The sequence below is a fragment of the Orcinus orca genome, chromosome 16, assembly GCF_937001465.1.
Source record: "Orcinus orca chromosome 16, mOrcOrc1.1, whole genome shotgun sequence".
Lineage (NCBI taxonomy): Eukaryota > Metazoa > Chordata > Mammalia > Artiodactyla > Delphinidae > Orcinus > Orcinus orca.
This window is the reverse complement of record NC_064574.1, coordinates 62,533,456-62,553,957: the sequence shown is the minus strand read 5'-3', so window position 1 is coordinate 62,553,957 and position 20,502 is coordinate 62,533,456. Positions and strand designations below refer to the sequence as shown.

The window sequence follows — 20,502 nt, the reverse complement described above, 5'->3', positions numbered from 1 at the left end:
GGTGCCCTTTCTCACCAGCCTCTTCCTGGAGTTTATTGGTGACCCCAAGACCCCGGCCTGGAAGGGCTATCTTCTCGCCGTGCTGATGTTCCTCTCCGCCTGCCTGCAAACACTGTTCGAGCAGCAGCACATGTACAGACTCAAGGTGCTACAGATGAGGCTGCGAATGGCCATCACGGGCCTGGTGTACAGAAAGGTGAGCCCCAGGGGAGTGGTGTGGCCTTTCCTCTCTCTCCATCCTGTCCCAATTTACAGACAGGTGTTCCAGCCAAGAAGAGGAATGTTCCTGAACCGTTACTGTCATCAGTGCCTAAAACCACACTCATTCATCACGTTACTCATAGTTGCTCACACTACACCCTCACCTTCTTGGCTATTTCTATAAGGCCTTGCATGATCTGACCCTGGGACCTCTTCTATCTGATTACATCACACACTTCCTTCACACTTCTTTCACTTTCCTCCAGCCCCACAGGTCTTCTTTCAGTTCCTCAAGCACGCCAAACAATCTCCCACCTCCGGGCCTTTGCACTTGCTGTTCCCACTGCCTGGGCACCCTTTCCACAACTCTTCATGTAGTGAACACTCACCCCCCTGAGGATAAAGGGCTAACCTACAGGCTGTGTGGAAACTGGATAAAGGTGGACTGTCAGCTATTTTACCAGGTAACACTGCTTACAGTGAAAATGACCCCTGACCCACTGGTAAATTGCATCTGGGCTGGAAGTTCTGCCAATGAACTATGATACCCGGAGGTAAGCCATAGCATTGGGCTTCTCTCTGTGCAGTGATTCTTGTCCCCTTGGGGGACCTTGGAACCGAAACCCATGAGGCTGCTGCTCTAAGAGACGTTGGCCCCTCTGGGGTCTGGAGCATCTGAGCAAGGGCAACCCAGTCCTGTGTAAGCCCCTTTCTCTCACACCTGAGCTGTCACTTGGGAAAGAAGGCACTTGGGAAAGAAGGGGGCAAAGGGATCAGCTCCTGGATGGCCATGTGACTGGCTCCTGAGTTTCAGGCCACATCCCCCTGAGCTGGTATGGCCTGTCCAGTCTTGGGAGTCCACACATGGAGCTGAGGCTGCAGGAAGATGACTTGAAGCCTTTGCTCTTCCCGTCCCCACCCTTGGGGCAGCCGCCTTCATCACCTGATGAGGCCATACCCCTCCACTCTGCCCTCTGGGCTGCTTCTGTTTTAACTGTGTCTTCCTATTTTCTGTATCTGGTGCTTTGACATCTAGGGTCTTGCTGACCCTGGAGGGGCTGCCCCTCTGTCCCTCCCAGGGTCAGCCAGTTCCCAGAGATGCTAAGTGACTCATCTGAAAGCATCTCTTTCACATGCAAGCCAACCAATCCAGAGCTCACACCCCAACTGCCTCCTTTTTGGGCCCTAACACTCTAGGCCACTATCCCCTGCCCTAATCGCCCCAGGGCAGGGTACCAGACAATGAGGCCCAGCTCCTATGCCCAGAGCCTGGTGGAATTATTCAAACTAGCCAATCCTAAGCCTGCTTACCCTGCCTGACCTTCCCATGAAAACCACAACAAGGTCTTGCCTGTGGTCCCCCCAACCCTGCAGCATCCTGGTGCTTCCCCAAGTGGCCCCCTCATAGCGTGGGGTGCCCCCTCCTCTTGAGATCTGTGAGTATAATAAACCCTCTTGTCAAGGGCAGTCTTCTCTGATCTGTGGGCTTGCCATGCCTGAATAATGATAAAGCCTATATTTTAAAACACTTCTTCATGGCACTCATCATAATTACTATTAAAGGATGAACTATGTAAATCTTTATTTAATTTTGTTCCCCAGCTCAAACTCCACTCCAAAGAGAGCAAGGGCCCTGCCTCTCTTGATCACAGTACTCACCTCAGAGTGAGGCCCTACAGAGCAGGTGCTCAGTAAAGATTTGAAGGTTTTTTTTCAGAATTTCTACACTCAATCATTTCCAGCTCACCACTTCACCCCCTCACTTCTTCCCTGACACACTCAGCAGAGAGAGGATTGCGAGTAGCACGTAGCATTCAACAGTCTGGAAGGGGTCCACTGTGACCCCAGAGTTAGGGCAAATTTGGGGCTGCCAGAAAACCAGCTTGGTGTCTGAGAGGCACACTGAATGCCTGCAGGGGTCAGTCTAACACCCTGTCTAGCCCATGTCGTGCCTCTGTCATCCTGGATTCCAATCCTGGCCCAGCCACTTAGGAGCCCTCTGGCTTTGGGCAAATTGGTCAATTTCTTTGTGCCTCAGTTTCCTTAGCTGTGAAATGGGGTTAATAATTCTGCATCTCACTGATTCTAGTCTCACTTTTTTTTCTCTTTTCAACTTCTGAAATCAAGATGTTTTAATTTAGTTGGCATTGATTTTTTTCCCATAGTGATACAAAAATAGAGAGTACTTTATCCACAGTGTTTTGGATTGAATGAAATATGGCAGTACCTGCTCCATACTGTTGTCTGATGTGCCCCATCATGGAAAATGGTGAAACTGTTAGTTTATTTAGCACAGTGCCTAGGATCTAGTGCTCAGCAGATGACCACCACTATCAGCATGAATCCAAGGTTTTTATGTAGTATGCTATTAATTGTTATTAGTCCAGTGCTTTAGGGGTTTCAGGGTATTTTCATTTTTGTCTTCTCCCCGGAGTCTCACAATGGGAAGTTAGCTGAGGAGATTTTATTAGCCCACTTTACAGATGAGTGAACTGAGGCTCAGATGGTAAAGAAATCTGCCTCAGCCAGCAGGGGCAGCACAGCTTAGACCCCGGCCTGCTGGGTGGCTGTTCTCTTGCTCAGTCCAAGCCGTGGGCCTCCCTCCCTCCTGGGCCCTTCCTCCCTCCGTGGGTCTCCCTGCCTCCATGGGCCTCCCTAACTGCCCCTCACCCACTCCTTCCCTCCTTCCTGACTCAGGTCTCCACCTTCTGCCCCTCCCAGGTCCTGGCTCTGTCTAGCAGCTCCAGAAAGGCCAGCGCAGTGGGGGACGTGGTCAACCTGGTGTCTGTGGACGTGCAGCGGCTGACAGAGAGCATCACCTACCTCAACGGGCTGTGGCTGCCGCTCATCTGGATCATCATCTGCTTTCTCTACCTCTGGCAGGTGTGCTGGGGCAGAGGGAGCTGGGATTTGAGTTGAATCCTCCCCCACCCTTCCTCGCCTCCTTCTTAATCCTATCTCCACCTGCACCCTGCGGGCTGACGTAATGGGCAAAGTCTTAGACGAGGATGACCTTCACTTCACCTTGGGCTGGATGCTCACCTCTTGGGGCCTCAGTTTCCTTGTCTATATGATGATGATGGTGATGACATTGGCACTTTTTGGGTGTGATATCGGGGTACCAAGTGGGCGGATTAGGCATGTTTTGAAGTTACCAGTAATGGTAGGGCACCATCACCACCACCACTACCAACAACAAAAAAAAATGGAAAGAAAATTTAGGGGAAAGAATTTACTACTTGGTTTTCAAAGAGCATAAAGTAGCCAACCAAGCAAAAAAAAAAAAAAAAAAAAATCAGAACTTTTTCTAACTTTCTTACATCTGTTTTGTGGTGCAGGATTTTCTTTTTTCTTTTTAATTAAAATCACAGACTTTGTAGTGGGACTGCCTGGGTTCGAATCCTGCTTTCACCACTTGCTAGTTGTAAAACCTCCCGGTAAGTAACGTAGCCTCTCGGTGCCTCATTTCCTCATCGGCAAAGTGAGGATTATAATTAACCGAAGTGCCCCAGCCCTTGAGTTGCTGAGGAATTAAATGAGCTAATACCTGTGAAGCACTTAGATAGCATCTGGGACACAGCTATACCCTATAGGTGTTTAATTGTCTTGTTGGTTATGCATGGGGATGGGGCAGTTCATTTGAAGATCTTCTTCAGTTCTGCTCCATGTGGGCTGGTTCCAGCCTCACAGACTTCTCTGTAAAGGAGAAGATTGTAGATATTTTAGACGTTAGGGGCCATAGGGTCTCTCTCAAAACTATTTAACTCTGCCCTTCTAGTGCGCAAGCAGCCACAGACAATACTAATCAAACAGGCCTGGTGGTGTTCCAATAAAATTACTTATGGACACTGAAGTTTGAATTTCATGTAATTAACACATATCATGAAATCATCATCGTTTGATTTACTTCAATCACTTTAAAATGTAAGACCGATTACCAATCTTTGTACGGCTTGAGGTCGGCATATAAACAGGAGAGATCTGGCCCATGTGCTGTGTTTCACAGGCCCCTGGGTGGGTGTATCAACAGCATATTGACTGTGAGTGAGTGTGGAATGCTCCAGAATATCAGCTGTGTGTTATCATCATTATTGTACCTCTGCTACTGCTCCAGTGCCCCCACCATAAGGGCTTGGGGCCTGGACACTTTTTGACTTGCTACCTTGCAGTCTAGGACCTAGCATACAGAGGGTGCTCAGCAAGTGCATGAATGTTAGCTGTTATTATTAGAGAGAAAGGGAGGAAGGACACTGGGGAAAATGCAGGGCAGTTAAGCAGGCCGATGGGTGACTCAAGTGAAACTGCAGACAACACACCCATCACTTTCCCTGACCCTTGGCAGGTGGTCCTAACATCAGAAAGTAACCATGAGGCCCTGGTAAAGGGGGAGGGGTAGGAATTGGGGTTGCTACAGTTAGCATTTGTAGCATTTTTGCCAGAGAGAGTTTATTTAACCTTCTGTTCACATTCCTTTGAATACTCTCCCAGCCCTGGCTGTAGGCAGGTGTTTGCCTTCTGGGCATCTCTCCATTTGGCCATTGGGAGGCGCAATTGCTGCGTAAATGAAACACTGGCTCGCTAGGGCGTCAAGATTAGAAAGTAAACATTCTTAGGGGCTGAGAGGGGAAAATGAGGCCCACAGACTGAAGAGGGGGGTGGGGCTTGTCTAGAGAATGGACCCAAATGACCTCAGGAGGAATCTCAAATCATAGCCACTTAAAAATCATTTACCCTACTCGCCACCTCCACATTTTCCAGATAGAGAAACAAACGAGGGAGGGAAGATAACTGTCCCAAGTCACAAAGCTGGGGGGTAGGGCTGCCAGACAAAATACAGGACGTCCAGTTAAAGATGAATTTCAGATAAACAGAAGAATTTCTTATCATAAATATATCCCAAACATGACATGGGATATACTTATACTAAAAACTTATTTGCTGTTTATCTGAAATTCAAATTTCACTGGGCAGGCCATTAAATATATTTATTTGCTAAATCTGGCAACCCTTGTCAGGGGATAATCATTGATTGTATGACACCAGCATTCACTACTGGCAGTGGGAACAGCTCCATTTCCATTTAATGTGAGAAACTGCAGCTTAGGGAGGGTCAGTAACTTGCCCAAGGCCACACCAGTATGTGTAAAGTCAGGATTTGAACCCAGATCCCGATTCCAGAGTCTGTCTTCACGTTCTAGCCAGGCGCCGCCCTTGCCCTGCCCATCTAGGTGCATGACTCGTCTTGACTATGACCCCGTCCCCACTCCATTGTGTGAGGTGCATCATTTCCCCCTCTCTCCCCTCCCTAATGAAGATGGACTCCATCTTCCACAGGTATTTCCTTCTAAGGAGCCCATGAGTCCTGGTCTCTAAGACCTGGTGGCTGCACTCATTGGACTCTCTGACACCTCCTTGCCTTAGGGCCCAAGTCTGAGCCTCCCTCCACCCCTGTACTGACAGCTGGGCTTCTGGAATTGTCTCGTGACATCCTGCCCTTTGTCTCCAGCTTCTAGGACCCTCTGCCCTCACCGCCATCGCCGTCTTCCTGAGCCTTCTCCCTCTGAATTTCTTCATCACCAAGAAGAGGAACCACCATCAGGTTTGGCATTTGGAAGAAGGGACACTCCAGGCAGGAAGGGGGCAGGAAGCCTGCAGGTCCTGGGCCCTGCACTGGTGCATGGCAGTGGGGAGGAGAGAGGTGTGGGGTGGGCGTGGTGGCGGCTTGCGGCGGTTGCAGAGAAGGAAAATCCCGGACTTGTCCCTGTCCCCTCTTCTCTTCTTCCCTCTGGTCCCAGGAAGAGCAAATGAGAAAGAAGGACTCTCGGGCACGGCTCACCAGCTGCATCCTCAGGAACGTGAGGACGGTCAAGTACCACGGCTGGGAGGGAGCCTTTCTGGACAGAGTCCTGAGCATCCGGGCCCAGGAGCTGGGCGCCTTGAGGACCTCCAGCCTCCTCTTCTCTGTGTCTCTGGTGTCCTTCCAAGTGTCCACGTTTCTGGTGATGTCACTCTGGTCTCCCTGCAGAGCATGGACTGGGGGAGGGAGTGCTGGATGTGGGGATAAGGGCTCCCCATATAGGATCACAGGGGCACTGACCTGCTGGTCATCATATCATCATCATCATATCGACGACACCTGGAACCAAAACACCACCAACCCCTGGAACAGAACCACCCCCTAGTGACATCCGGAACTACAAATGCCACCAGGACCTAGAGCCCTCCGTGGCTGTTGATACCTGCAACTTCAGAGTCATCTTCCCAGAGTCTAGAGTCACAAGTTCCACCCATGTCTAGAACCACACATATGCCACCAAGATGGAAAACTGTGGTGTCCCCCAAAGCCTGGAACCAAGAGTTTCTGATTCTTAGAACAGGGGTCACATGCACGCAACTCCTTTCATCAGTAGAAGAATTTGGGGGGAGATCTGGGTGGAGGGGAACCCATTCCCACATGGCAGGTGTGGCCACAAGGACCCCTTGAGATACCACAGCTGGCCTGCCTTTCCTGGCCACGTTTAGCAGCTCAATGTCACCTCCTGTGTCTCCCACCCAGGTGGCACTGGTTGTGTTTGCTGTCCATACTCTGGTGGCCGAGGAGAATGCCATGGACGCTGAGAAGGCCTTCGTGACCCTCACGGTTCTCAACATTCTCAACAAGGCCCAGGCTTTCCTGCCCTTCTCCATCCACTCCGTTGTCCAGGTGAGGTGGCAGGGAGGGGAGGCCGTCTTGGAAGAGCCGTGTAGGGGTGTAGCAGGCTGTGCTGGGGCAAGGAAACGAAGCAGGGAAAGAGACGGGAGGGCACAGGGAACAGCGGGAAGATGCCAGCAAACATCCTCAAAATAGGCAGCCTCACCTTTCCAGCAATTCCACATGCAAGAATTCAGTCCGGTTCCCTTTTTATACAAAGCAATTTCACTTCATTTCTCTTCCTCTACTGTCTGCACTCACACCGTGTGATGAAAATGAGAAAAGTGGTCCAGCTGAGCCGTCCCTATTTAACTATCCTTTCATCACGGAAGATGGGGTTGGGGCTGGGAGTGGAGAGGGTGCCTCCAGGTGGACAAAGTTTGCAATCATTCCTGATGACGGCCAACTGGAAAAGCCACCATCCTCTTCCCGGGTCTGGTCTGCAGAACGGAAGCAAGGAGGTGGGAGGTCACCACTACCTCATTGTGCCAACCTCACGTGCATCGTTTTCCGTGACCTAGAAAGCTTTGTGTTGATGCCTTGCAAATGTGTAGGACTCAGTAGTCCGGAAGATTTCCCACCATCTTGAGGCACCCAACGCCCGAGTTCTTTTTTTGCCCTTATGGCACAGTTGACCTAGGGCTTTGGTTTTTCCAGGCCCGGGTGTCCTTTGACCGTCTGGCTGCCTTCCTCTGCCTGGAAGAAATTGACCCTGAGGCCGTGGACTCAAGGTCCTGCAGATGTGGTGAGAGCTGAGTTCAGCAGGAAGGGGGTGGGAGGGATGAGGGAACCAGCAAGGCTCCCCTTTCCCACAGATGGAATGCCAGGCCCAGCTGAGGGGCTGCTGGCGTGTGCTGGCATGTGCAGACCAGCCCATCGGCCGTGTGACTAGGAAACAGATGCCATGTAAGGGCTCTCCCCTTGTACCTAAGAAAGCATCAAGCTGCTTACCTAGAAATCACCCACATGGTGATTAGAAGTATATCCTGTGACATTGTGCCTGAATCCAAACTCTGGCTCCAGCCCTGACCCCAACATGGGTGACGTTGGCCAGTTATTAATCTCTCTGAGCCTCAGTGTTCCCATCTGCAAAATGGACATGATGATCATCACAGCACCTCTGCATAGGATTGTTGTGAGGGTTAAATGAGTCCTTTGAAGCATCTCAGTTAGAGCAGGGCCCTGCACAAAGTCAGCATTCGGTGCATTTTAGTTAGAATTATTATTAGGAGAAAACCCCACAGAAGTCAGCAAAGAGGCCTCTAAGTAACCCAAAATTGCTGTCTCTGCGGCTCCTCACAGCTCTGGGCACGTTTTCAGCTGGGCAAAGCTTTGTTCAGCCAAAGCAGTGCGATGTGGGCATTCAGAGGTGGGCTGTGCATTCAAACCCCAGGTCTGCCTCGCCCGGCTGTGTGGCCCTGGGCAGTAACTCCCCCACTGCTGGCTCCGTTCCCCACTGTGTCACCCCACCTCCACCAGGATCACCCTGAGGGCCACCAAAAGATAGCAGGTCCCCGGTCTCAGGAGCTGCCCAATAAATAGCTTAGGGTCCGTGATGTCGTGCCTTTATCCCCACAGGAGGGCCCCTGGACCAGAGACCCCTAAGGGATATTTGAGTCATGACTTTGACACACCTGGTCACCTGCCTGCGGCCAGAGCCTCATACCGCCCCCCACAATCTCAGTCCCTGCTGTTCCCCCAAAGGTGTGTGACAGTGAGATGAACACAGACACCGACAGCTAATGTTGACCAAGTGTTTACCACGAGCCAGCACATTCAAAGTGCTTTACTTAGTGGAGACCCCCTCGCTCCTCACCCAGCACTATGGGGTGGATACCTCTACGACCCACCCATTTTACAGATGGGGAAATGGAGAAGCATCCCCACACCCCAGACCATTAAGAAAAGACAAGACCCCAGAGTAGGGTAGCCAGATTCACAAAGAAAAACAGGACTCCCGGTTAAATTTGAATTTCGCATACTCAGAGCATAGGTTTTTTTAGTCTTAGTAGCTCCCATGCAATATGTGGCGGCATAATTATCCTAAAAAAGTACTCATTGTTTATTCAAAATTCAGATGTAACTGGACGTCCTGCATTTTGTCTGCAACCCTCCCCTAGAGACCATCCAGTCCAGGGGGTGTCAACGGGTGTCAACCGCTCGTTAGATGTAAGATTCTCAGGCCCCACTCCCATGGAGATTCTCATTTATTGGTTTGGGCTGAGCCATGGAGAGCTTTGTGTTTTAAAAAATCTTTCCAGGTGATTCTAAATGCGTATTCTGTGTCCAAAACCACTAAATCTGGCTCCTCCCTCATTATATAGATAAAACATCTGAGACCCAGGGACATAGGGAGACCATATGTCCCTGGTTACATCTGTGGTCCCAGTGGAATTAATAACACTCCCTTCACTCTCCAGAGTCCTGGATCAGGTGATAAATTGTATCAGAAGCCCACTAACCTTTTCTATGAAGGACCCAATTGTACATATTTTAGGCTTTCCAAGGCCCTTTGTTCTCTGTTGTAACTGCTCACCTTTGCCTTTGTAGTGTGAAAGCAGCCATAGCACTACATAAATGAATGATCATGGCTGTGTTCCAATAAAACTTTATAAAAATAGGCAGCAGACAGGATCTGGCCCCTGGGCTATGGTTTGCCGACCTGAGTTGTATAACCATCCAGCAGGGAGAGAATATGACCACCACAGGGTCACACACAAGCCAGTGAGTGGAGGGACAGTTTGTTTAGTGGAAGAGATTTCCTGTTGCCTGGGGGTCTCTTAGAGGAGGGGCCAGCCGGGAGCATCTCTTATAACTGGTCTTTAATGCCCTGCAGCCACTGGAGAGGATTACATCAGAATACAGGAAGGCACCTTCGCTTGGTCCCAGGAAAGCCCTCCCTGCCTGCACAGGTACAGGTGGTTTCCCTGGTAACAACCTTCCTGTTGCCGTTGACGAAGTGGGGGAGGATGGGAAAGCTGGGAAAGGGAGAGCTCCTGCCCACAGAGGGGGAACAGGGCATCTGAGCCTTGCCCAACAGGGAGGAGATGGCTCTCTGGTCCCCAGGCTGGTCACGATGATGCCAAGGGAGGCCTGGCCAAGAACAGCCCCAAGGCCCGGCCCAGTCAGTTGTGGGCGCTTCTGTGCCTCCTGTGTCAGACTGGTCATTGTCACCTCCAGCCCCCAACTATTTGGCTGGGTCTCTGTGGCAGAAAACCCCCGCCAACCCCAAAACTCCCTGTGAAGGGAAAGAAAACACCCAGGGCCGTATTTGTGTTTCTTGTCATTTGCTCATTTCATTGTATTTATTGAGCACTTGCTCTGTGCCAGGCCTTGTCCTAGGAACTGGGAATAGAGTGAAGAAAACAGATAAGAACCCTGTGCTCTTGGGGCTGATGTTCTGATCGGGGGTGGGGGGGTGCACAAATGAGAAATCAGGGTCGGGAGGCAGAGCACGATGTCAAAGGAGGGGTGTGTGCGGTGAGGGAAGGCTTGGCATTTAAACAGAGGTCAAATGAGGGGAAGGAATGAGCCTTGTACGTGTCTGGGAGAGGAGCTTTCTAAGCAGTGGGAACAGCAAGTGCAAAGGTCCTGAGGCAGGAGTATGCCTGGACCCAGGATTCTCCAGCTCAGCACTGCTGATGTTCAGGGCTGGATAGTTCTTTGTCATGGGGGCTGTCCTGTGCATTGTAGCATGATTAGCAGAACCCCCAGTATCTACCCACTAGATTCCAGCAGCAGCCACACCAGGTATAACAACTGAAAGTGTCTCTAGACATTGCTATGTGACACCTGCAGGGCACAATCCCCCCAGGTGTGTTTGGGAAGCAGGAAGTCAGCATGGCTGCAGCAATGGGATGCTGGGTGTCCTTCATGATTGTTAGCTTGAGTGTTACCCTGAGTGAAACAGGAACCGCCGGGGGCTTCAGCGGGGGAGTGTCATGAGCCGGCTTGGGTTTGAACAGGTCCCTTGGGCCCCTGCATGGAGGACAGACTGCATGACACAGAAAGGGGCGGGGAGGGAGGGCAGAAGCAGGAAGAGTGGTGAGGAGCTTGTGGCAATGACCTGGGCAAGAGGAGATGCTGGTTAAACCTCCTGCCCAATAAACCCTGTGTGAGTGCGGGTACATGTGTACACACGGGTGTACATGCGTGCGTGCAGATGTGTGTATGCACGGGCGTGTGTGAGAGCATGTTTGTGTGTGTGCATGCACTTGTGTGTGCATGGATTGTGTATATGTTGTGTGCATATGTCTGTGTGTACACACATATGGTGTGCATATGTGCACTTGTGTGAGGGTGTGTATCTGTGTGTGTGCAGTCTGTGTATGTAGTATATGTGTGCACAGACACATGTGCCCTGTGTGCTTGCATGCATCATCTGTGTACATGCATGCATGCATGTGTGATGTAATGAGTGTGCGCATACACATGTGCGTGCATGTATGTGGGCACATGTATGATCACATGCAGAATGGCTGCTCGCATAGCCAGACAGGGATCGGGAGAGGGAAGCACGGCCCCCAGACATCCTCTCAGCGGCCCCCCCACCCCAGGTGTGTCATCAGCAGCCGAGGCTGGCTCTGTCTGGGGTTCACTAATTCTGCGCAGACTCGGGCTGAATCCTACCCAGGGACACGTCACCCCTTCTGTGTTGCCAGGATCAACCTTACGGTGCCCCAGGGCTGCCTGCTGGCTGTCGTCGGTCCAGTGGGGGCAGGAAAGTCCTCCCTGCTCTCTGCCCTCCTTGGGGAGCTGTCAAAGGTGGAGGGGTCCGTGAGCATCAAGGTGAGGCTGCACCCCTGCCTGTCTGCTGGAATGTCCCCGTCTCTGCTCCTCCGTTCCCCGTCTCACAGCTAAGCTCCCTGCCGCCTTCCACCACCACCAAGAGCCTAGCTCCCACCGTTCCTCCTCCGTCCCCATCAGCCTCCTTGTGTTTTAGGGTCCGGTGGCTTACGTGCCGCAGGAGGCCTGGGTCCAGAACATGTCCGTGGTAGACAACGTGTGCTTCGGGCAGGAGCTGGACCTGCCGTGGCTGGAGAGGGTCCTAGAGGCCTGTGCCCTGTGGCCAGACGTGGGCAGCTTCCCTGCAGGAGTCCACACCCAAACTGGGGAGCAGGTGAGGGTCTCAGGGCCTTCTTGGGCCAGGGAGGCATGGCGGCTGAGGGTCATTTGCCACCCTGACCTGTGGGTTGGTGTGGTGGGAGGGTCACTGGGGTGGGGGCAGGGAGGTAGGGGAGAAAAGGGGCCCAGCTCAGAGCCAAGCACATAGCAGGTACTCAATAAATAGTTATTAATGAGTGAATGGTTGAAAATAGAGACCAAGGAGAGGCTGGGAGACATGGCAGGGCTTGGTGGTGAGGGGCTCTCCAACAACTGGGAATGAGGTGATCCAGGCTCCTGCCTTGCCTCTCTGGGTGACACTGGTCAAACTGCTTCTCCTCTCTGGACCTCACCAAAGGGTCTGGGCAGAGATGTCCAATAAACAGGATGTATGCATACGGAGCTGTGGGTTGGGCAGGAATTGGCAACTTATGACCCACAGGTCGAATCTGGCCCACCGTCTGGGTTTGTAAATAAAGTTTTATTGGGACCCAGCCATGCACATTCATTTACCTGTGGTCCATGGCTGCTCTTGCATGATAAGGGCAGACATGAGCAGTTGTGACAGAGACCAGGGCAGTGGGGGTGGGGTGGGGTGCCCACAAAGCTTTAAGTAGTTACTTTCTGGTCCTTTACAGAAAACACTTCCTGACCCCCAGATTAGGGAATTGAGAGTGGAATAGTGGACGTTTAAGTCAAGTAAATGGGTGAGGTTTCCTCTAGGGAAGAGGAGAGGGCCCTGGAAAGGGTCTGGAGGAGCCAGAGAGATCAGCTGAGAAGGAACATCTAGGGAGGAGGATGAGGCATCGTGCAGCCAAGGGAAAGGGGTATCAGAAGGAGGGGGTGCCTGCTGCCGGCTACGTCTGTCCAGCTGTGTCACATCCTAAACCAAACGTGATTTCCCATTACCTCCTCCCCCGAAGCTCGCCCCATCCTGGGTGGTGGAAGTTCCATCCTTTCAGAGCTCAGATCCAAAACCTTGGTGTCCTCCTCAATTCCTCTCTTTTTCTTACACCCACATCTAATTCATCAGCAAATCCTGTTGGATCCACCTTTGAGGCAGATCCAGAATGTTCCAGTCCCCACATCAGCTCTCCCACATTGCTGCAGGAGCCCCTGACTGCCCTCCTTGTTTCTGTCCTCACCCCTAACAGGCTAATCCCAGTGCAGCAGCCAAAGGGATTCTTTTCAGATCTGTCAGTTCATGTCCTTTGTCTGCTCAGAACCCTCCAGGTCTCCCCATCCCCTCAGAGTTATAGCCACAGTGCTGACCATCACTGACAAGGCGCACCCCCACGATCTGACCCCAGTTATCTCCGACTTCATCTCCCATCATGCTCCCTCTTTCCTGCTTCTCTCCAGCCACATGGATCTCCACGATGTTCCTGGAACACCCAAAGTATGCTCCTACCTCAGGGCCTTTGCACCTGCTGTTCTCTCTGCTTGTAAAGCTGTTTCTCAGGAGTTCACATGGTTCATCCCGTCAAGTCTCTTAGTGGAGAGTAGCTTTCCCTGACCACCTTACCCAGCACAGCAACCCTGCTCATGCCAGTACACCCTACACCCTTCCCCTTCTCTATTATTCTTCATGGTGTATAACACCATCTGATAGGTGATAACATTTTATGTGTTTGTTTATTGATTATCTCTATCCCACCCCATCCTCATTAGAGTGAAGGATCCATGAAAGCAGGGATGAGGTTTTGTTCATTGCTGTGTCCCCAGAGCCTAGAACACTGCTGGGTACATAATAGCCATGCAGTAAATATGAGTGGAATGAATGAACAAGTGAAAGAACAAAAGGAAGGAAGAGAGGAAGGGAGGAAGAGAATGGAAGAAAAAAGAAAAGAAAAGAAAAGAAAAGAAGGAAGGAAGGAAATAAGAACATAAGGACTGAAAAGCTACCACTGGATTAGGCAACAGGGGAATGACCAGTGTCCTTGAGGAAGGCTGCATCAGTGGAGAAATGGGAACAGAAGCCAGACTCAAGTGGAGGGAGCAGTGGGTGCAGGAAGCTTGTCTGGAAAGGGGAGAAGCCAGGCAGGGTGGAAGCTGGGGGGGATGTTGGCTTGAGAGCAAGCGTTTCAAGCTGGAGGTGGCCCTAGAGGACAGGCCCCATGAGCCACAGCTCACTTTGATGAGCAGACCTGGCCCCTGTCACACCAGCTTCACCCAGCAGGCGTAGACGCAGGTCCCTGTCTCTCTCTTATGGCCACAGGGCATGAATCTCTCTGGGGGCCAGAAGCAGCGGCTGAGCCTGGCCCGGGCTGTGTACAGGAAGGCTGCTGTGTACCTGCTGGATGACCCCCTGGCAGCCCTGGACGCCCATGTTGGCCAGCATGTCTTCAAACAGGTCATTGGGCCTGATGGGCTGCTCCAGGGAACGGTAAGTTTGGGAAAATGTCTCAGAGGGCATAGAGCAAAGGCAGAGAAAGTCCTAACCCAAGTCTGCTTACCACCATTCTCCATGAATCCAGTGTTCCTCTTTGTAATGGTCAGCTTTTGCTGTGACGGTGCTGCATAACAAACAACCCCCAAATGTCAGTGGCTCACAGCAGCAGTCATTTCTTTTGTTGGCTGTGCTGGGTCTTCACTGCTGTGCGGGCTTTCTCTAGTTGCAGTGAGCGGGGGCTACTCTTTGTTGCGGTGCACGGGCTTCTCATTGTGGTGGCTTCTCTTGTTGCGGAGCACAGGCTCTAGGTGCACAGGCTTCAGTAGTTATGGCACATGAGTCCTAGAGCACAGGCTCAGTAGTTGTGGCACATGGGCTTTGTTGCTCCGTGGCATGCGGGATCTTCCCAGACCAGGGATCAAACCCGTGTCTCCTGCATTGGCAGGCATATTCTTAACCACTGCGCCACAAGGGAAGTCCGAGCAGTCATTTCTTGCTTCTGGGTCTGTGGTTAAACTACCACAGCTCTGCCTCAGGTCACTGGCCACGTTCAGTTGAACTCCATGTCTTCTGGTTTCGAGACAGGTTGAAGGAGTCCCTCTATTTCACTGTTGGGACATGCTATTTTTGAGAAAAAGGGCAGGAGCACAAGAAGGAGAGCTTTCCCCACTCTGAGCCCCAGGATATTCCTGGCCCATTCCCCCAGCTCTGGAACAGTGGTCAAGCGCACGAGTGTAAATTCCATCCCTTCCTGCCCAGACACGGATTCTTGTCACCCACGCGCTCCACGTCCTGCCCCAGGCTGATTGGATCGTGGTGCTGGAAGATGGGGCCATTGCAGAGATGGGTTCCTTCCAGGAGCTTCTGCACAGGAAGGGGACCCTGGCGGGCCTTCTGGATGGAGCCAGACAGCCAGGAGATGGAGGAGAAGGAGGTACTGGCTGGGCTACCCTGTGCCTGGCTTCTGTCACCCTTGGGGAGAAGGTTCCACAGATCCCACTGGCTAGTGAAGCACTCTGGCCACACCCTCCCTGCAGGCCCAGGCCTGGAGGCAGACGCCTCTCCCACAAGGCCACCCAGCCCCCAGTAAGAGCCCGTGGCACCTTCTGTGAGCCAGGGGCTGTGCTAAGTGCTTCTATAAACATGCATTGTCTCATGTGGTCTCCACAACACCCCTGGGGGACCCCTGCAATTATGGCTGCCACTTTTCAGATGAGCAACTCAGGCCGAAGAGAGTTAAATAATTTGCCCAAGGTCACATTAGAATTTGGGTGTGTTCAACTCCAGGGTCTGTGCTTGAAACTGCTACAGAGACTGAGCAAAGAGGTCATTTGGTGCCTTGAGGCCAGAGGCCCCCAACATGCCAGCTAGGGCTTCTACTAATCCAGAGAACACAGTGCCCACTGGAAAAATGACAGTGTTCTGGAAGTGAAGTCAGTGATCCAAGCGCAGCCACAGTGAGTGATAAAGAACAGCCAGGGGCCCCTCCATTCACTCATTTAATCACCACTTAGCCCCTGTGAGGTCAGTACTGTACTTAGCTCCATTTTACAGATGAGGACTGAGGCCCAGAAGTTAAGGAACTCGTCCAAGTTTACCCGGCTCATAAGTGGCAGTGTTGGGCTTTGAACCTCCAACTGCAGGCTGTGTGCTGTCCCTGCATGACAGAGGGGGTTTCACAGCCAGGTCCCCCGTCCCAGGCTCTGCCTCCTCTGTTGAGCCCTGGCTCACCCCGGTAAAAACCCTAAGTGTTGGTTCACGGTGTCAACCTCCTGGAGCTTGAAGATGGAACCCTCCCGGCTTGGGGATGGTGGGCAGGAGGGTCCTTCCCTGGGGGAGATGACACCTGAGGTTGGGTGAGAGCTACCTGGAAAAGAACATCGCAGACACAATGGATTGCTTATGCAAGGGTATTGGGGAGACCCGAGCTTTTGGACTATGTGCAGTGTTTCCTGCTGTTTCCCAGCCCCAAGTTCATAGCCGATGCTTGATTATATTTGCCAACTGAATAAGTGAATGAATGAATAATGTTCCTGGAAGAACCCAGGGAGGATGGAGAGAGGGGGGAGGAGGCAGATCAGAGAAAATGGACGCTCAGCGAGCGGAGGCTGCACAGCCCATGGGTGTCAAAGCTGGCATCTGGACTCTGAGGTACCGACCCCCATAGAGTGACACGGCTCCCTTGACCTTGCAGAAACGGAACCCCCGGCCAGTGCCAAGGACCGCAGAGGCTCTGCTGGAGGTGGGAGGCCTGAGGGTGGACCGGAGAGGTGAGTTTGCTCTGGTGCAGAGCTTGGGGAGGGCACAAAAGCTGAGGCTGAAGCAAGGCGGCTGTGTCACCACCTGCATCTCAACCATTCTGGATTGAACATCTGCTTAAGACCCACCATGGGGCTCAGCCGTGGGATAATTCACCAGAGACTATTTGACAGTCAATCAGCCACAATGATTAAGTCCCCACATGTTCTGTTCACAGGATGACCAGTTTGCCCTCAGATGTGATGAATCCCTTAAAGTTTATCAGAGTTGTCATGGCTGGAGTGGGGCAGGGCCAGCTCCAAAGAAGGATCCACGCCATAGTTGTTAATGTCCGTGCCAGGCCCTGTCATTCATGCTCTGAAGGACATCAGCATCTCTTGGTGCTGGTGGGGGCCACCAGGAGGAGGCCTGCTGCCCCCTTTAGCCAGGCCATAGCTGGACTCCTGTGCTCTCCCTTTTTATGGAAAGTGACCTTGTGAAACAGAACAACAGACCACTGGGAACCAGAGAGTGTGAGCTTAAGTGCCAGCTGTTAGGGAACTGCAGGGGGAACCGGAGGGCCTCGGTCCCTGAGGTTGGGCCCCAGTTCCTCCCATCCCAGCTAGCCAGCCAGAGTACTCCTGGGCCACACACTGGACCGGCCCGCCGTCTTCACAGTGCACAGTATCCTAAGTAAGACCAGATAGGTAGATAATAGGTAGAGAGGTAAGTAGGTAGGTAGACAAATAGGGTGACAGACAAACAGATAGATGATGAATGGATGAATAGACAGATAGATGATAGGTAGAGTTCATAGACAGATGGATGTAGATAGATAAATATTGTATTGGAAAAACCTGCTAGTCTTCCCTCTTTCTCTCCATTACTCTCACACAACTACAACGTTCACTCTGACACCAGATGGGTGCCCCCTGCCCCCCCGCAAACCTTCACACCAAGCAATTCTCCACAACTCAGTTCTGACACTATCTGGAGATGTCAGATCCCACAGGTTAAGGGCTCAGTCCCTCAAGTCTGCTCCCTCCACTTCAGATGCCAATTGCAAGTAGTAGGTCTCCAGGGTTCCCACAACTTCTGTCCTACTTGGGGACAAAATGGGGGTTTGCATCACCCCCTCCTCGAGTTCAAGTAATTTGCCAGAACAGCTCACAGAACTCAGGGAAACACGTACATTTGGCAGTCTATTAAAGGATGTGACAAAGGAGACAGAACAGCCAGCTGAGGAGATTCACAGGACGAGGTCTGGGAGGGTCCCACATGCAGGAGCTTCTGTCCCCATGGAGCTTGGTGTATCAACCTCTGGGTATGTGGATGTGTCCACTAACCTGGAAGCACCCCGAATCCCGTACTGTTGGGGTTTTATGGAGGCTTCCTCGTGTGGGCATGATCCATTATTAACTCCATTTCCAGCCCCTCTTCCCTCTCTGGAGAATGCGGGTGGAGCTGAAAATTCCAAGCTTCTAGTCATGGCTTAGTCTTTCTGGTGACCAGCCCCCAATCAGGAGCCATCCAGGAGCCCACCCAGAGTCACCTCAGTAGAACAAAAGATGCTCCTAGGGCTCTTATCACTTAGGAATTTACAAGGGTTTTAGGAACTCTGTGCCAGGGATGGGGTCAAAGACCAAGTATATATTTCTTAACATAAATCACAATATCACAAAGATGGATAGGTGAATAAATAGATTGATTGATAGACAGACAGATAGGCAGCCAGAGAGACATAGATTATCCCCATTTTACACCTGAGGAAACTGAGGCACAGAGAGATTGTCAGCTGCCCATGGTTTCACAGTTAGCAGATGGTAATTCACATTTACGGTTGTCAGCCTACTCAGCCACAGATAAAAGGAACACTCAAGAAACCTTCAGCATCTGAATTGTGCAAAGCTGACTTCCTGCAAACCTGGACTGACAAATCTGAGAATAAACAGCAGGTGCAAAATGACTGCAGCAAAGCTTAGACCAAAATGAAAACCAGGTTCCAAAGTTGGCAAATAAGTTCATTCAATGAGATGGCGTCGGAAGAACAGGCTTGCCTGACTCTGGGGTGATAGGTGGCATCTAGCTGGGCACCACAGAGGGAGAACTGGGGCATGGCACCTAGTTGGTGCTCAGTACGTTAGTTGAATGAATGAATGAGAGAGTGGCTCAGTGGCTTCCAGTGGCCATGAGGGTTGGGCATATACACCCCACGAAGAGAGACACTGATTTGTCCTCATTTCCTCTAAATGACAGGTCCATGAAGTTAGTCCCTGAGAAGGACAGCGCCACTTCAGAGGCCCAGACAGGGGTTCCCCTAGATGATCCTGAGGGGGCAGGACAGCCAAAAGGAGAGGACAGCATGCAATATGGCAGGGTAACCACCCGCTGCTCCCTCCCCCTCTCCACATCCACTGCCGCTGCTGCCCCCGGGGACTCAGGACCTCCCAAGAGATACAGCACTTGGGGGGGACTCAGGACCTCCCAAGAGATACAGCACTTGGGGGGGGGATGGGGCTGGGGGGACGACTCACCTTTATTGAACACCTACTATGTGCCACGTAAGATTCTAGATACTTCATACTTCTTAATGCCCACAACCACCCTAAAATCAGATGGTGATAGCTCCATTGTAGAGATGAAGAAACTGGGTTCTTAAAGAGTTTAGACATTTGTGTTCTCACAGCTAGCAAGTGACCAACTTGGGACTCAAACCTAGGACAGTCTGAATCTGAAACTTGTACTACTTCTTCTCTCCTATGCTGCTCTGTCCACCCATCCCCCACCCATTCACCCACGTACCTACTCATTCATCCATCCATCCATTTACCTTTCCACCTATTCACCCATCCATCCCACTCACCCATCCATCCACCTACCCATCTACTCACTCTTCTATCCATCTCACACAACCATCCACCCATCTGCCACCCTGCCATCCATCCATCCATCCATCCATTCATCCATCCATCCGCTCATTTACGCACCCACCCTCCTACAGACCCACTCATTTATTCATCCACCCACCCACCTACCCATTTACTCACCCATTCGCCCACTCAACCATCCACCTACTCATCCATCCAGAAGACATTTGCAGAACCCCCACTGTGTGCCAGACAAAGTTTCTGCCTTGGTGGACCTTGCAGGCTAGTGGTGGGGGACAGGGGAGAGAGTGAGAAAACAATTATGCTAATAAGCAAGGTGATATCAGGTAGTGATAAATGCTATAAACAAAATAAAGAAAGTGATGAGACAGGGACCGACCAAGGATCAGGGACCTGCTTGGATAGGATGCTCTGAGGAGTGACATTTGACATCCCTGAAGGATGCGAAGGAAGTAGCCATGGAAAGAGCAGGGGGAGGAGCATTCCAGGCAGAGGGAACAGCAGGGGCAGAGACTCTGAGGTGAGGAGCTTAGGGTGCCAGAGAAAAGAAAGGGATCCCATGAAACCAGTGGATAGTGCGTAGACGGTAAGGTGAAAGAGTGTACAAGAGGTTTAGAATTTCTTCTCAGAGCAAGAGAAAGTGCAGGGCAGGTTAGCAACAGCAAGATGTTTTCAACAGCAAGTGGATGTTTTCAGAAGTTCACTCTGGCTGCAGCTGCATGGAGAATTTCAGATTTGTAGGAACCAGACTTTAAACAAGTGGCTTAACCTCTCTGTGCCTCAGTTTCCCTATCTGTCAGGTGGGAATTATGATGAGGATGGAGACACGTGCTGGTCCCATAGTAGGTGTTCAATAAATCACTCCAAACTCGGAAAGTGCCACAGCCTGTCCCCTTTAAGGCTCCCACTGCCATCTGGGAGCCATAGAGGAAGGGGGTCCTGAGGCTGGGCGGGCCTGGAGGGGAGAGGATGCTCCAGGTGGGAGGTAC

General features: G+C 51.7%; 1 protein-coding gene across 2 annotated transcripts in view; it reads left to right on the top strand.

Moving 5' to 3' along the window:
- ABCC6 (ATP binding cassette subfamily C member 6) overlaps nt 1–20,502 on the top strand; it is a 56,242-nt gene that overhangs the window by 15,521 nt on the left and 20,219 nt on the right. For both annotated transcript variants that reach the window (XM_004270146.4, XM_049699595.1), the window contains 13 exons: nt 19–196; nt 2,923–3,084; nt 5,708–5,800; nt 5,997–6,200; nt 6,758–6,904; nt 7,550–7,637; nt 9,729–9,804; nt 11,554–11,680; nt 11,835–12,011; nt 14,214–14,381; nt 15,147–15,321; nt 16,582–16,657; nt 18,882–19,002. In XM_004270146.4, coding sequence (XP_004270194.1) covers nt 19–196; nt 2,923–3,084; nt 5,708–5,800; nt 5,997–6,200; nt 6,758–6,904; nt 7,550–7,637; nt 9,729–9,804; nt 11,554–11,680; nt 11,835–12,011; nt 14,214–14,381; nt 15,147–15,321; nt 16,582–16,657; nt 18,882–19,002 — 1,792 coding nt within the window. The remainder of the gene's footprint in view (nt 1–18; nt 197–2,922; nt 3,085–5,707; nt 5,801–5,996; nt 6,201–6,757; nt 6,905–7,549; nt 7,638–9,728; nt 9,805–11,553; nt 11,681–11,834; nt 12,012–14,213; nt 14,382–15,146; nt 15,322–16,581; nt 16,658–18,881; nt 19,003–20,502) is intronic.